General features: G+C 44.1%; 1 protein-coding gene across 1 annotated transcript in view; it reads right to left on the bottom strand.

Annotated features, from left to right (window-relative positions):
* Positions 1 to 5894: 5894 nt before the first annotated feature.
* The window catches only part of Papss1 (3'-phosphoadenosine 5'-phosphosulfate synthase 1), a 66647-nt gene continuing 57809 nt past the window's right edge, over positions 5895 to 14732 (bottom strand). Inside the window, exon 12 of the mRNA XM_048456740.3 lies at positions 5895 to 6597. Within this exon, the coding sequence (XP_048312697.2) occupies positions 6459 to 6597 (139 nt within the window). The 3' untranslated portion in view covers positions 5895 to 6458. The remainder of the gene's footprint in view (positions 6598 to 14732) is intronic.

The raw sequence follows: 14732 nt of genomic DNA on the forward strand, positions 1-14732 counted from the left end.
CTTCCACCATGTCGGAGCCTCATTCTCTGTTAACCTCACTGCAAACTGCACCATGCACTTTCTATACAGCCAAGTCCACCAGTGCCCTGGACCGTGGAAAGAGGGAAGGACTAGGAGATTACTAGGATTCCAGTAAATGAAAGAAATAAGGAACCTTTCTCTGGCCTCTTGGCCTGTGGGGTTCCTGCCTAAGTGAAAAACAATTACCACAAATTACCTCCCTCCTTCTTGCCTTTGCAATGTGATTGACTTTTATGTGGCTGTTCGGTTCCTGCCATCAAGAGAGAGAGAGAGACCACTTCCTCTACCCTTGATTCTGGGGTGGCCCGTGTCTTATTTCAGCCAACAAGTCTGACGGAGTCAACCATCTCTGACTCCAGTTCCAGGGAATTTGACGGCTTCCTCTGGCCTCTGTGGGCACTTCATGCATATGGTGCTTACTCTGTCCTCTTTACTGAAGCTCTTTGTTCTCTTTTGGTTGTTTCTGCCATTAGAAGGAAAGACAGTATATAAACTTTGAGCATATTTTTAATTCATACAAATATGTAGATCAAAGTTTCTATCCCGCCTGGTCCTACAGCCACTCACTCCCAAAGAAACACACAAAGGCTTATATTATTTATAAACTGACCTATTGCTCTGGCTTATTATTAACTAGCTCTTACACTTAACTCATAACTCTTATCTATGTTTAGCCATGTGGCTCGGTACTTTTCCTCGGTGTAGCATTTTCTGCATCTGGCTGGCAACTGCATCTCTGCCTTTCCTCCTTCCCAGAATTCTCTTAGCCTGGTTGCCCTGCCTATACTTCCTGCCTGGCTACTGGCCAGTCAGCATTTTATTAAACTAATACGAGTGACAAATCTTTACAGTGTACAAGAGCATTATCCCACAGTAAAAATGTGAATAAACAAAGAATAACCCTTTTTTCTTCTTCCAAAGTCGAAAGAATAAAATACTTTGAGTGACTTTCCACCCCACAACACACTGGGTATATGGCGTCCAGTAATTTCCCTCAGAGACTGGCATTTAGGTGTTTCAGGTTGTTCATGTTTTCAAGGGAACTAAATATAAGGAAAATATTAATATAGCATACAAACTACAAAATTACAGCATGGAACTCATGAAATCCAGAAGCGCATGCTCCTATCCTGTTCACAGGCTTGGCAACCTGTCACACAACCTCTACATTCTTGCTGCTTCTGATGATTGTTAACTTGTATAAAGCAATAGTTTCCTAAACAAACATCATAAGTGTAAAAGAAAAAAAACTCCTACTAGTATCATCGTGTACTAAAACTTATATTTAGTTTTATTCTTCATATTTCGTTGTTACAAGTTTCAGTTCCCATTGCAGTAATGGTTGCTGTAGTAACACGATGCTTTAAAAACCCTAGTTAATTCAGTAAACAGATTCATTCACATGGACTGAAATGGCAGCTCTTCATTGATGTCATGACCTTAACTAACTGTTGGACAGGCTCACTATCATTAGCATCCAATTACAGAACAGGAGAAACCTGTGACTTTGGGAGGGAAACCCCGTGGGAAGGTTTTGATTTCTTCTCCTTCTCCACCCCCACCCCCAAATTCCCAGCTCCTCAATACATTGAAGAAAGGAATAGAAAGGTGGACCCTACACACTAACAACCACATTATTTTGTCATTCTCTGGGTCTGATCTTTCCTTTTGGGGGAGAAGTCTGATGTGAGGATCCACACTATAGAAGTAATTCTTGGTCCAGAAGAGAAGTCAGCAAACTTCCTGTCAAGGGCCAGATACCTAAGTCCCAGTTCTCAGGGCCTGAGGTCTCTATCTAAACTGCTCAACTCTGCCTTTAGATACACTGTATGAACAAAGGATGTTGACAGTGACACTGTAAATTGCAAAGCCAAGCAGCTGCTGGTCAGGTTTACTTTAGTAACTTGGCTCTAGAACAGTGGTTCTCATCCTGTGGGTCATGACCCCTTTGGGAGTCTAATGACCCTTTCACAGGGGTCGTATATCAGATATTTATAAACAATTCATAACCGAAGCAAAAATTACTTACGAAGTAGCAACTAAAATAATTTTATGGTTGGGTGTCACCACAATATGAGAAACTGTATTAAAGAGTCGCAGTGTTAGGAAGGCTGAGAACCACTGAAGGTTGAGAATTATTCTTGCTAGTCTATTTTGGGTTTTCCTTTGTGTACTGAGGACATATTCCATTTTGTAGGTTCCTAGCTGCTTGATTTGAAACACTCTTGCTCAATGTCAATTTATCTATTAATCTAAGTGTACTGGCTTTCTCTTGCTCTGACTTCAAATTATTTGGCTTTACCTTTATCAAATTTCCCAACCTTGACTAGCTGGTGAGCAGTTATACCGGGTCACATGAACCCTACTCAGTGTTCTCAGGGTGGAGAACAAGAACACGTCACCCCCATGTACAAAACTGTCAAACAGATCACCTTGCGCTGCGATACAAAGAGAACCAACAGAGGCAGAAGGAAGCCTTCCCAGGGCTTCTCTTACATGAAGGAAACAGAGCTCCCTGAGACACAAGTGTCTGAGTGCCCTGTCCTTGACAGGCAAGACGAGAATCGAGTGCCCCTCAGAGAGGGCTCTGCCCAGATTTCACTCCGGCTCCAGCACTCAGTACGCCAGCTACGACTTATTTATAAGGCCACATTCTGGCCTCCAATTACTCTTAAGTGCTGGGTCCTAAATCCTGATGCCATTTTCCCTGGGAACCTGGAGAGGCAGGAAGTGAAGAGGAGGAGAATTACAGTTCACAAATACGTAGTTGTAAGGAAGCCAGATTTCACTTCGTCCCAGGAAAATACCGTGTTTTGTGGGCAGGGTGGTCTTTGCAAGACATCTCTAATCATATTTGGAACAAGACTGTGTAGAATCAGAAATGGCATCTAGCAGCAACACAAGCAAAGAGGCCTGGAGGCTCGTATATGCTACATGTCAGAGGTCCAGTGGGCAAACACCTCCTTACTTTGTGAGCCAACCCATTCTTGAACGCATATGTGCTCCTAAAGATAGGCCATCTGTGGAAACACAACTTCCGAATCTTTCCTGATTAAGCATCTGAAGGCTGGCTTCCAAGAGATAGGTATAATTGCTCCCTTCTTGGATGAAAATGAAACTCAAATATGTGGTCTTGATTATCACAGTGGAAGAGAGAACTGACAGATTTAAGACTCTCTCTTTCTGCCAAGACCATGACACTGTCCTTTAAAAAATCATTTTTCCGTTCCCTTCTCCAGCTGATGAATAGATTAAAAGACACTTAGATTTCTGAAACCACTTGGCAGCAGGCATTCCTCAGAAGGGTTGGATGTTTTAAAGATTGGTTTGGTCTCTTTTTATAAACTTAGGAAGGGGAAAAATAAAATTTCCACATCTATCAGTTTTAGAAGCACATGCCAGTCTAGGAAATGATAGAAGTTACTGGCTGCTTTTATTTCTTCAATGTTTTTATAAAACCCAAGTAGGTGGCTAATCCCAGGGGGCTGGGGCCTGGAGCCATGTTTTCACCACATGCGTTTTAGTGGGCAGGAGCCCAGGCCAGCTACCTGATAAAATGCAAGGTGACTTTTTAAACTCTAATTTATCCCTGCTAGTCTCATTTCTGCCACATCTGAATTCTGTAAAAACTGTGATTACAAATGGAAAGAGTACCATGAAATGATTAGAATTAAAATGGACTGACTTATTAAGCCCTGAGAAAATGAATTAATGAGCTATGAAGTGCCGATTGAGAGGGTAGTCTTCACACATATTTGGCTGATATCAAAAATGTCCGTGACAAGATTCTGCCAAACCACAGCTTGGCACAAAACTAGTTCTACAAAGATGCTTAACCAGCTTGCCCCAGATGGTGTCCATCCCCAAAGTCACTTTATTTCAATAAAAATTTACATCATCTTCCCAGTTTACATTTTGTGGTGGTTTGAATAGATATGGCCCTTTTAGACTCATGTGTTTGAATGCCTGGCCCAAAGAAAGTGGGGCTATTAAAAGGTGTGGCCTTATTAAAGGAAGTGTGTCACTGTGGGGGCGGGCTTTGAGGTCTTATATGCTCAAGCTAGGTCCTAGTGTAGCAGTCTCCTTCTGCTACCTGTAGATCAAGATGTAGAGCCCTCAGCTCCTTCTCCAGCATCATGTCTGCCGGCATGCCACCATGCATTCTGACATAACAATAATGGACTAACCCTCTGAAACTGTAGGCCAGCCCCAGCTCAATGTTTTCCTTTCTAAGAGTCGCCGTGGTCATGGCGTCTCTTCACAGCAATAGAAACCCTAAGACAGCATCATATCCCAGGATGCAACCTTGTTATCCCTAAGAAGGATCAATGCTTTGGGAAGCCAGTCTTTCTGCCCTAGGTTAAAAATGCTAAGGCTTCTTTGGTTTGGTTTAACAGGGTCTTTGGACAACCCCAAACTGGAACTTGCTATGTAAGCCAGGTTGACCTTGAACTCAAAATATTCCTGCTTCCACCAACTAAGGTCAATGCTATTTTATGAACGACATTTTTGAAATACCTTTGTCCTGAATTTTAATTTTTAAAACGTGTTAAGAGGAAACATTACTTTGAAGTTTGGCAGTTCTGTTGGCCTTTCTAATAGAAGTCTTTCCCAACTCACATGAGTGGAGCTGTGAAATCAGTTTTGCTCTACTGACCTAGCAAGTAACACTGACTCTTCTGAACCCAAATACTTCAGAGTCTGCGTGTGATCATTTTCGAGGCAAGGCCTAGCTTTGGTTTAGGTTCACTGGCTACTCTTGCAAACCTGCCTCGGTCTCCTAAAAGTCTGGAGCTACAGGCATGTGGCACCAGGGCTAGATGTGTGCACCATTTTTATGCTGTTTTCCTCTGAAATCTCTCACTGGCATAGACACACAAAGTGGCAGAGATGGATGCACGGATGTGAGCTTCTCTAAGGGAGTTCAGAAGGACATATCCAAGTGTGGGGTGGGCTCAAGCGACACACACTGTTCATTACCAGATGGGCCATTTTGGGGGCTCTCAAATCTCTAAAGGCTACTAAACATCCCCTCATTGTTTTTTTCTCTTTTGATAAGTGAGATTATAGGGTGCCTCTGGAGATGTCGTTGACAAAGTTTTAATTTTATAAGGTAAAACCAGAAGCCATTAGGTTTGTGCAAAGGGTTTGGAACATGTCCTTTCCCTACAAAATGGTTTTCTTGTAAAATTCCTAGAAAACTGTAGGTTTGCAACTGAGCAGGGGTGTGGTCTTTGGTAGTTGTCCACTGTGCTGCAATTCTTGCTTTGCTTCTGGTAAGAGGCTTCAATCGGATTGTGAAGAGCTTCTCTTTTCATGTTCCCAGAATTTCTTTCTAGTCTGCCTCAGTCACAACGTGAATGATCACAGTAGGCAAAGCAGATGTCTGCCCAACTGGATGGAACAGCATAAAGCACATGTCTGCCCACGTGGATGGAACAGCATACAGCACATGTCTGCCCATGAGGATGGGAGAGCACACAGCACATGTCTGCCCACGAGGATGGGACAGCAGAAAGCACGTGCCTGCCCTCGTGGATGAAACAGATAGAGCAGGAGCGAGCCTTCCTGACTTCAAACAGCTATGACCTACACTGTGGCTACAGTTTAGAAAGCAGTGACACTCTGTTGCCATCCTGATCCTGGTGTTTAAGAATATTAAGGATATACATGGCAAAACTGAGATTTCAAATCGACCAAGAATTCTTTATAATTTTCCTACATAATTCAGAGTACAGGTTTCTGTTTTGCAGAACTTCAGCAAACACCATGGTACTAGGAGCTATCTATCAGACCCCAGAAATTAAAAATGCTTTCTCAGTCCCCCTTTGCCAGGGATTTTTACAAGGAAAGGGTATAATGTACACAAAACATAAAGGAGAAGCCCCCCAAAATTAATTTTATTGAATCAAGGCATTCATTCAACACCGAACACAGATTACAAGAATACCTCAGCATATTGGGTTGCAAAGGAAGGAGCAGTTCACATTTTTTAATGTAAAATAAAAAACTCGAATTGCTACAGATATCTTGTAAAATTTGTAAAATTCTCCAAACAAGCCAAGTTTACTGTTTAGCGATCCCCCCCCCTTTCTTAGAAAATTAAAAGTTAGATGATGTGTGTATTATTGGTTATAACTAATAAATCAGCTTGGAAAATCCTAGGACAGAAGTATAAATACAATATAAAAAGGCAAGATTTTTCAATCTTATCATAAGAATGTTAACAGTAAGTGGAAAAGACACATTACGAGCAGAGATGTTACATAGTTCAAAACAGAACCCAAAGGCAGACCAAAACGGATGCACACGGAGGAAACGGTCTGTTTTCAGGAAGTGTGACCAGATGGACCCGCCCACAGAGAAACACTGTCGCTGACTGCGAGGTCCCCTCCGTCACTCAGTCTTGCATCCCAGGTGAGTGGCTGGCTCAGCGGCTACGCTTTCTCTAGGGACTTGTAGTACTCCACCAAAACAGTCCAGGCCTTGGGAGCCATGAAGCCCTCGGGAGGCTTCTGACCTTCACGCGCCAGCTTGCGCATGCGTGTTCCTGAAATAAAATCAAAGTCTTCGTGGCTGAAAGAGAGAGAAGAGCCGGTCACTGTACTGTTTAACAGAGTTACTAAGAAAATTTTAAGGGGCATTTGTTCCTCAGTTCATGTTAGGTTACTAGTGAGAAAACGCATCAATCTAATGTCCAATCTGTCACTGAGAAAACCACCACACAATTGAACATTCTTCAGTGTTACAGCTAGTACCAAAAAAAAAAAAAAATCAACTGAAATTATTACAGAGATCAATCAGTGCCTTACGAAAATTATAAAATAATCGCACAGCACGACTCAGTGTCCTCGATAACTCGTCCCTCCCAACAGGGACATCCTGCCCAGTACAGCACACTGTTACAATGATGTAATGGCACAGAAATGAACTGCCACGACCCTCAGGCCTCCTCAGCTGTCCTCCTCTTTTCTGAGTGACCACTGAGGTCCAGATAATTACCCGCCCAGGTTCAGGTAACTGCCACTGCGAGGTCCCTGGGCAGTTCTCGAGCCCATTCTTGGCCTCACCCTGCATCCCTGTCTCACTCACGTCTTTCCCAGGCCTTGGGAAATGCTGTTGTGTAGCGCCTGCACGACAGGATGGTACATCCTACGGTTTGCAAGTCTCGGGCACTAGGCTGGAGACTTAAAAACACACGCACACACACACATAGCGACAGAGAGACAGTGCACAGGTCATCCTTGATACAAGAATGCCAACTTTACGGTGCTCCAGGGAAGCTTATAAGGGGATCCTTAACTGATAGCCACGCCCCAGCTCTTAAATTTCCAGTTGTAAAAGCCACCAGAATTCACTTTCCTGCCATTAGGAAGTCATGAGGGTCTCGTGCTCAGAGCAGCTGCAGGCACAGGAAAACAAGTTGTTGACTCCAAGATGCAAAGGGTCTGAGGCAGGCAGAGAAAGTCAAGGGGGCAGGGGCCTGCAGCCCCCAACACTGTTAGAATTAGCATTTCTTTTAGTATTTAATGCGTCTGTGTGAGTGCCCAAGTATACCTCCATGCACCACATCTATGCTATGCCTGCAGATGCCAGAAGAAGAAAGCACTGATGTAGGGGCTGGGAAACAAACTCAGGTCTTCCGGAAGAGCAGCGAGTGCTCTGAAACACAGCTATGGCTCTAGCCCTGGATCCATTTATTATTTATTTTTAAGAAGCAGGAAGTCGAATCTGCCTGGCACAGATAGAACATTTTTGAAAGCTTTAATCTGAAGTCTAAATGCCTCTGGGACATGATGCAACATGCACAGTAACCACCCACACTGCCCCTTCGATGAGATCCCGAAGAGAAAATAGGCTTCCTCGTCTTTAAACATACAATACACATTAAAGTCTTTAGACCATAAGCTCCGAGCATCTACGGCTATAACACATGCTGTCTATCTGTAATTCACCTGCTTCCTTCAAACATGGCACCAACTTAGCAAGCAGATTAGACCTAGCAAGAGCCCCAGATCTCTTCTGCCAACACATCCTAAATAAGCTAGCACCTCCTCTGACTAGCCTATTATAGTAAGCAACAGGTAAAATATTTAAGACGTAATCAAAGTGATAAATGAAATCGCAGGCTATTACACATTATGAACAATACTTATACAGAATGAATATTTGTGCCCCTCCAAGTTCACACTGAAGGCCTAATTCCCAATGAGATGGCACTAGGGTGTGGGACTTTTGGGAGAAGACAAGAGTTAGCAGAGGTCACAAGAGCCGGATCCCTGGTGGGACTGACCCACTTATCAACAAAAGCCAAAAGACTCAGGATCTCCCACAGCCATTCAAAGACACAGAAAGAAAAAGGCTGGCTACCTGCAAACAGCTCAGGGCCCTCAGACCCTAATATTCTCAACTCCGACCTGGACTTCCCAGCATCGACGTCTATGAGAAATAACCACCATGTAAGCCATTCGGACTAGGGTATTTTGTTAAAGAGGCTCAAGTTCAGACAGATACAGTAATTCTGTCAAAATGCAGAGAAAGAAAAGAGATGGGTCCTGAAGCAACAGAGGTCTAGGAAATGACTCGGGTGCTTTATCTTCTGCATTTGGCTTCCTGCAGTGGTTATCAACCGTCAATATTATCAAAATCAAGTAATGTTCAAAATTATCAGTAGTAAGAAACTTTCCAGCTCTGACCATGAGATAAAAAGCAGCTGCTCATTCCTCCCAACACCCCAAGGCTAAAAGCTGGAAGATGGCTACAAGTTCAAGGTCAACCATGGCTACAAAAGGAGAACCTATTTCAAAGAAATAGATACATTACAGATAAATAATCAGTAATGATTTCCATAGTGAAGAAAACTTACTGCTAAAATTTCTAAAGTTCTTTTACATCATTTCAAATACTGTAACCTTAAATTAAGGGGCTAGAGAGATGGCTCAGCAGTTAATAGCACTGCCTGCTCTTCCAAAGGTCCTGAGTTCAATTCCCAGCAACCCCATGGTGGCTCACAACCATCTGTAATGAGACACGATGAAGGGGCAAATCACAGAAATGGCACATACGGGCACTAGGCATAATCCGCTCTGAGGAAGACCGGGAAGTCTTAACATATATCCAGAAAGAAAATAAATCAAGAAAAAGGAAAGGAGTGGCGCAACGACAGAAAAATGGAAGCAAGAGATGGAGAGGAGGAGCGGAAGCGCCAGGATAAGGCTTTACCGAGGCGGAGGAACAGGAGTGAAGCTTGGGATCTAGAGGATGACGGCCTTGACCCTCTCCTCTCGGGGAGCTGCCAAGCTGCCCTCCGAGGGCCACAAGCACCTGTGCATCTGAATCTGTCAGCAGCCAGCTGGATCATCTTCAGGCCAGAGAGTACCTTCCAATACAATCTAAGCGATGGAAGGCGAGTGCAGCTGAGAGTCAGTCGGCAAAGGGCTGTCTCCATTCCCTGGAAGCGGTACTCACGGTACTCACGTCCCCTAAAGAAACCTCCCGGAGGAGAGCCATGGCCCTGGAGCTTCTGCCTGTGTAAAACTGAAGTTTCACTTCCAGGAATGAGAATTTCTGGTTCTGGAGGTGGTAAGTAAGTGAGCAAGGTGCTCCTGGAAGATTTGCCTGAAGGCTGTGATTAAAGGGAAAAAGCCAGACCAATTAAGTCCTTTCCTTCTCCCAGAACACTAAACTGTCTGAACTCCGACTTGCTTGCATTCCTTCTGAAAGTGCACTTCTAAGCCAAGGGCGCTGGGCACCTCTTCCTGAAGCCATTCCCCGCCATCTGCCCTGCACGCCCCAGGCATCCCTTCTTCTCCTGAGATGGGAATTTCTGTTTCCACACAGTGGTGCTTCTCCACCCTGACTATGGGAAATGCATTGCCCTAGGCCCATTCCTGCATGTCTATCTCTGCTACATATGGATCTTACATTTTATCAGAAGCCAGGTTCACGTCACAGTCTATAATTAAATTACAGTTGCACAATAGAATGGTTTTACAGAAATAGTTGCATAAAATAGAATCTGAGCAATTTCTAGAATGATCTAAAATTAGCTCTAAAACTTTACCTCTGAGTAATCAGGAATCTGCCAGAAAAGGAAAAAGCCCTTCCTTCACTTTCACTACAGAGCAGTTTAAATTCAGGTCATTTCCTAACAGCGGAAAGCTAATCCTCCATGGCAACCTGGAAAAAAGAAATCCCAAGTATGTTTGCCTTTTTCTTCTTCGTCTTCTTTTCAAAGCCACTGGATTACAGATTCTTTATAGATTACCACAGACAGAATGCCAACTCTTAAAAAACAAAATGAAGAGTTGGGACGTCAGGGAGGGTAGAGCGAACCCAAGAGCCAGCAGCCTACATGAGGCCACGAATGCACTAACCAAGCACATGTGGCCAGCAGCTTGAAGACCTCCAAGGCAGGATGACTTCTGGCCACTTGCTGACGACTGTAAATCTGTACAGCCATCTGCTGTCCCTCAGTCAACACATGCAGCCTTCAGAGCTACCAGGACAAGCTAGTCACTTGGACAAGAGCTGGGGTCAGCAGATGGCCTTCACGTCTGTCTTCTGAAGGCTCACAGTCAAACCCCCAGCGTTCCCAGGATGCAAACTAGATAAGCCATTCAGACGAGCAAAAGAGAAGTTCTCTTGACAGAAACAAAACTAATGGCGGTGACTTGTAAATGGATCTAATTATTTTTACTCTAATTAATGGTTCATCCAACTTGAAAGCCGGTCATTTATAACACATCAAAACACTAAGAATTCTTAAGAGTATGATTTAAAATGATCTTTTCAAAACCAGATAAACAGTTACTTGTGGCTTTCTTTCAGAGACTAAAATGCACTGGACAGCATCATATATGACAATTTTATTATTTTTCTTATTATTGCAAACCAAAGACCAAATGAAATAGATGAAAAGTTTAATCGGAGGCTGGGGAGGTGGCTCAGTGGGGAAGTGTCTGCTGCACAACTGAGAGGACCTCGTTGTGAACTCCTAGATCCCTCACAGATCCCGCTCCTAGATACCGCCAGGTGCAGCAGACCGCGTCTGTAATGCCAGAGCTCCTGCAGCAAGATGGGAAGCAGACAAACGACTCCATGGAAGCTCCTGAGAGCCAGCCTGGCTCTGCAGTGCTGACCAGAACAGCAAAGGGACCCTGTCTCGGACAAGGTTCTAGGCAACTGTGCCTCGGTTTCTTTTCCTGTTACTGTCATGAAAGACCCTGACCAATGTGACTTAAGTGGGGAGGGCTGGTTGTGGCTCATAAGTCAAGGTACAGTCCATCCAGGAAGAGAAGTCAGGAAGCAGGAGCTTGAAGCAGGTGCTCACACTGCATCCGCACACAGTGCGCTGAAATAGTCTTGAGTCAACCAGACACAGCAAAAGTCATCTGAGAGGTGGGAACCTCAGTTAAGAAAATGCCTCCACGGGATCATGCTGTAGACAAGCCGGAAAGGCATTTCTTTTTAAATTGGTAGTCGATGTGGAGGATCCAGCCCATGGTGGGCAGCGCCATCCCTGGGCTGGTGGTTCTCGATTCTATAAGGAAACAGACTAAGCAAGCCATGGGAGCAAGCCAGTAAAGCAGCGCCCCTCCACAGCCTCTGCATCAGCGCCTGCCTCCAGGCTCCTGCCCTGTTTGAGCTCCCGCCCTAACTCCCTTCAGTGATGAACGATGCTGCGGAAGTGTAAGCCAAAGAAACCCACTCCTCCCCAGCTTGCTTTTGGTCACGGTGTTTCACTGCAGCAACAGAAACACTGACTGGGACAGTGGAAACAGAGCTAGATCTTCCTGCCTCTCAGCTTACTTTCTCGACTTGCACAGTACGAGATCCCACCTAGGGAAGGGTGCTACCCACAGTGCACAGGTCTTCACCTCAGTCAATGCAAATCCCAAAGGCATTTCCCATGGACATGGTCCCAGATGATTCTATCACATGTAACAGAAGAAGGCCATATTGCTGAATGGAGATGTTGCAGGGAAGGGCTTACTGGGGCCTCTAGGAGCAGGGTGCAATCATCAGTCAACAGCTGGAAGACAAGGACCCCAATCCTACATTAGCAAGAAAATGAATTCTGCTAGCAAGGATCACCGTGGGAGGGCACTCCAGAGACTTCACACAAGAGCCTGGCCTGGCAGGAGGACAGGCAACCTGGTTTTATGATCTGTGGATAAATGTGCTGTTTTGTACAAAAAATATTATTTTAATAACAGAAAACTGATAGTAATAGAGGAGCATTGCCATACAGGTTTAATAGTCATAGCTCAAAAACTATCGTACTAGGTAGGTTCACCAGTCAAAGTACACAAAAGCAAAGAGATCCAAAAACACCTTGAACGAGGTGTACAGTCATTGTTTCCAAAGCCAACAGCCAAACTGTGTCTTCCAGATGGTAAGGGGCATCTTCCACATGGAAGGGGGGCATCTTCCAGATGGTAAGGGATCATGGCATCTTCTACATGGTAAGGGGCATCTTCTACATGGTAAGGGGCCATGGCATCTTCTACATGGTAAGGGAATTCTTCTAGATGGTAATGGGTATCCCCTAGATGGTGAGAGAGGCACCTTTAATGGCTGAGTGCTCTCTAGCAGTACACAAGTTCAAGTACACTCTGTCACTAACACAGGAAGAAACCTGTTACGATGCAAAGATGCCAGAGCGGACACACTACCCTTCCATCACTTCATTTACTCAGCCCCATGGGCACTTTTCGCTCACGTACTTCCCTTTCAGCGAGCATGTTGGCCCTATAATCTAAATAATTTTGCATTTGTCTACCCAGAATACAAATATTTACCCTTTAAAAGAGAAAAAAAAAAGATATCCTAATCGTTGTTACTATCTGCAATGGGACTGAACTCCTACAGCTGAGTCACTTCTAAAGCTCACACGGCTTTCTTGACTTCCTAAATGTAAACAGATGACTCTATCATAATTCCTATTAATAATTATCTTGCCTGAAGTCTTTGGGGAATTTCCCTCCCTAAGCCTTGTCTTACACTAGCATTCAATCAGACCAAAAGCTACAAAATCATTAATTACATAAAAGCTGGCATTGAGTAATGTCCATTAATCAAACATGAACAGGCTCATATGTGCATAATTAATAACTGTTTTCTCGCACATCAAAGACGATCGCCTTTCCACAAAATTTTAATCACTTTCCAACATATTCCCATCAACTTAATTATATTTGAACACAAATACCGAAAATTTTAAAACTAAGGCATTTTTAAAGCTTCCCGAGTTACAACTTATTAAGATTTGGTAACCCCCCCCCCCCAAAAAAAGAAAATTCCAAGGAAATGAGCCACTCATGTGACTAACATAAAATTCATCTCTGGAAAATCTTATGAGAAATGATGTAATTATTTAGCTTTTAAATGATTAAAAGAGAGACTTAAAGCAGCACTACACAGATTTAGCTAAACATCAAAGTTATCAAGGGTCTTAGAAGCACATTAATCAACTGCACACAGATGGTTCTAGGGTTCTAAGTATGAGGAAAGCAGCTGGCCACGCAGAGGGACCGCAGGGACGAAACACATCGGCCCAGGAGCTGGAAAGAAAAACTGCACTTTATTTTGCTTGGTTTTCTTCATGTGCATACATTTGTCTGTGTGTGTGTGCAGCGTGTATGCACGTGTGTGTGTGTGTGTGTGTGTGTGTGTGTGTGATGTGCCATGTCGGGGACACTCATGTGCAGGCAGCTGTAGGTGCAGACACACATGGATGTGCCCATGGCTGCAGAGGCCAGAGATCAAACTCAGATGTCACTCCTCAGGAGTCCTCCACCTTGCTTATTGAGATAAGGACTCTTGCTGGGCTGGGATTGACTGAAGAGAAGGTAGAGCTGGTCAGGGAACACAAGGGATCTGACTGCATCTGCCTCCAAGGCTGAGGTTGCAAGAACATACCACCATACCAAACTTTTCTTATTTTTTATTTTTAATTATGTATGTGATTATATATCTGTGTATGCATATATGCTTGGAATGCAGGTGCCTACAGAAGCCCGAGGTCTCAGACATCCCCTGAAGCTGGAGTTACAGATGGTTATGAGCCACCTGATGTAGACGCTGAGAACCATAGTTAAGTCCTTTGCCATAGTACCAGTCCTTAAAAACGCTGAGCCATCTGTGTGCTTCCACCACACCAGGCTTTCCACATGGGTGTTGGGGATCAAAGTCCAGTTCTCGAGTTTGCACAGCAAGCCCTTCACCCACGAAACTATCTCTGCAGGCCCTTGCTCAGTTTTCTTAATGCCACAACATGGAAACTCTTCTACAGTAAAAGCAAAGAGATGGGGAGAATGGCTCTGCTTCTCTCTTCTTGCTCACCCTTGCCTCTACGTAACTCACTCAGAAAATGAAGGTCAAGAATACTGTACACAAACTAAATAAATTGCGCTCAGGGTAAAAAGCAAAAAGTACCACCCCCCAGCACCTACCTCTGACACCGTGTGTGGCTTACAGGTTCGTAGGAGGCCTTTCTCCTTCAGGAGCTTGACGCAGGGGTGACAGGCAGGTCTCCCCACAGACTAAGTCTGGTTCTTTGATGGTGGGCTACATAAATTTAACCACAAAAGGGCAGGGCTGTACCCAAGTTGCTTTCACTTTCCTTTATCATTTCTACTTAGATTCCATACCTTTTGAGGTGATACAGTTTATCATAATTGATAACATTCTTTTAACAGACTCTGCCC

The sequence above is a fragment of the Myodes glareolus genome, chromosome 17, assembly GCF_982192425.1.
Source record: "Myodes glareolus chromosome 17, mMyoGla1.1, whole genome shotgun sequence".
Lineage (NCBI taxonomy): Eukaryota > Metazoa > Chordata > Mammalia > Rodentia > Cricetidae > Myodes > Myodes glareolus.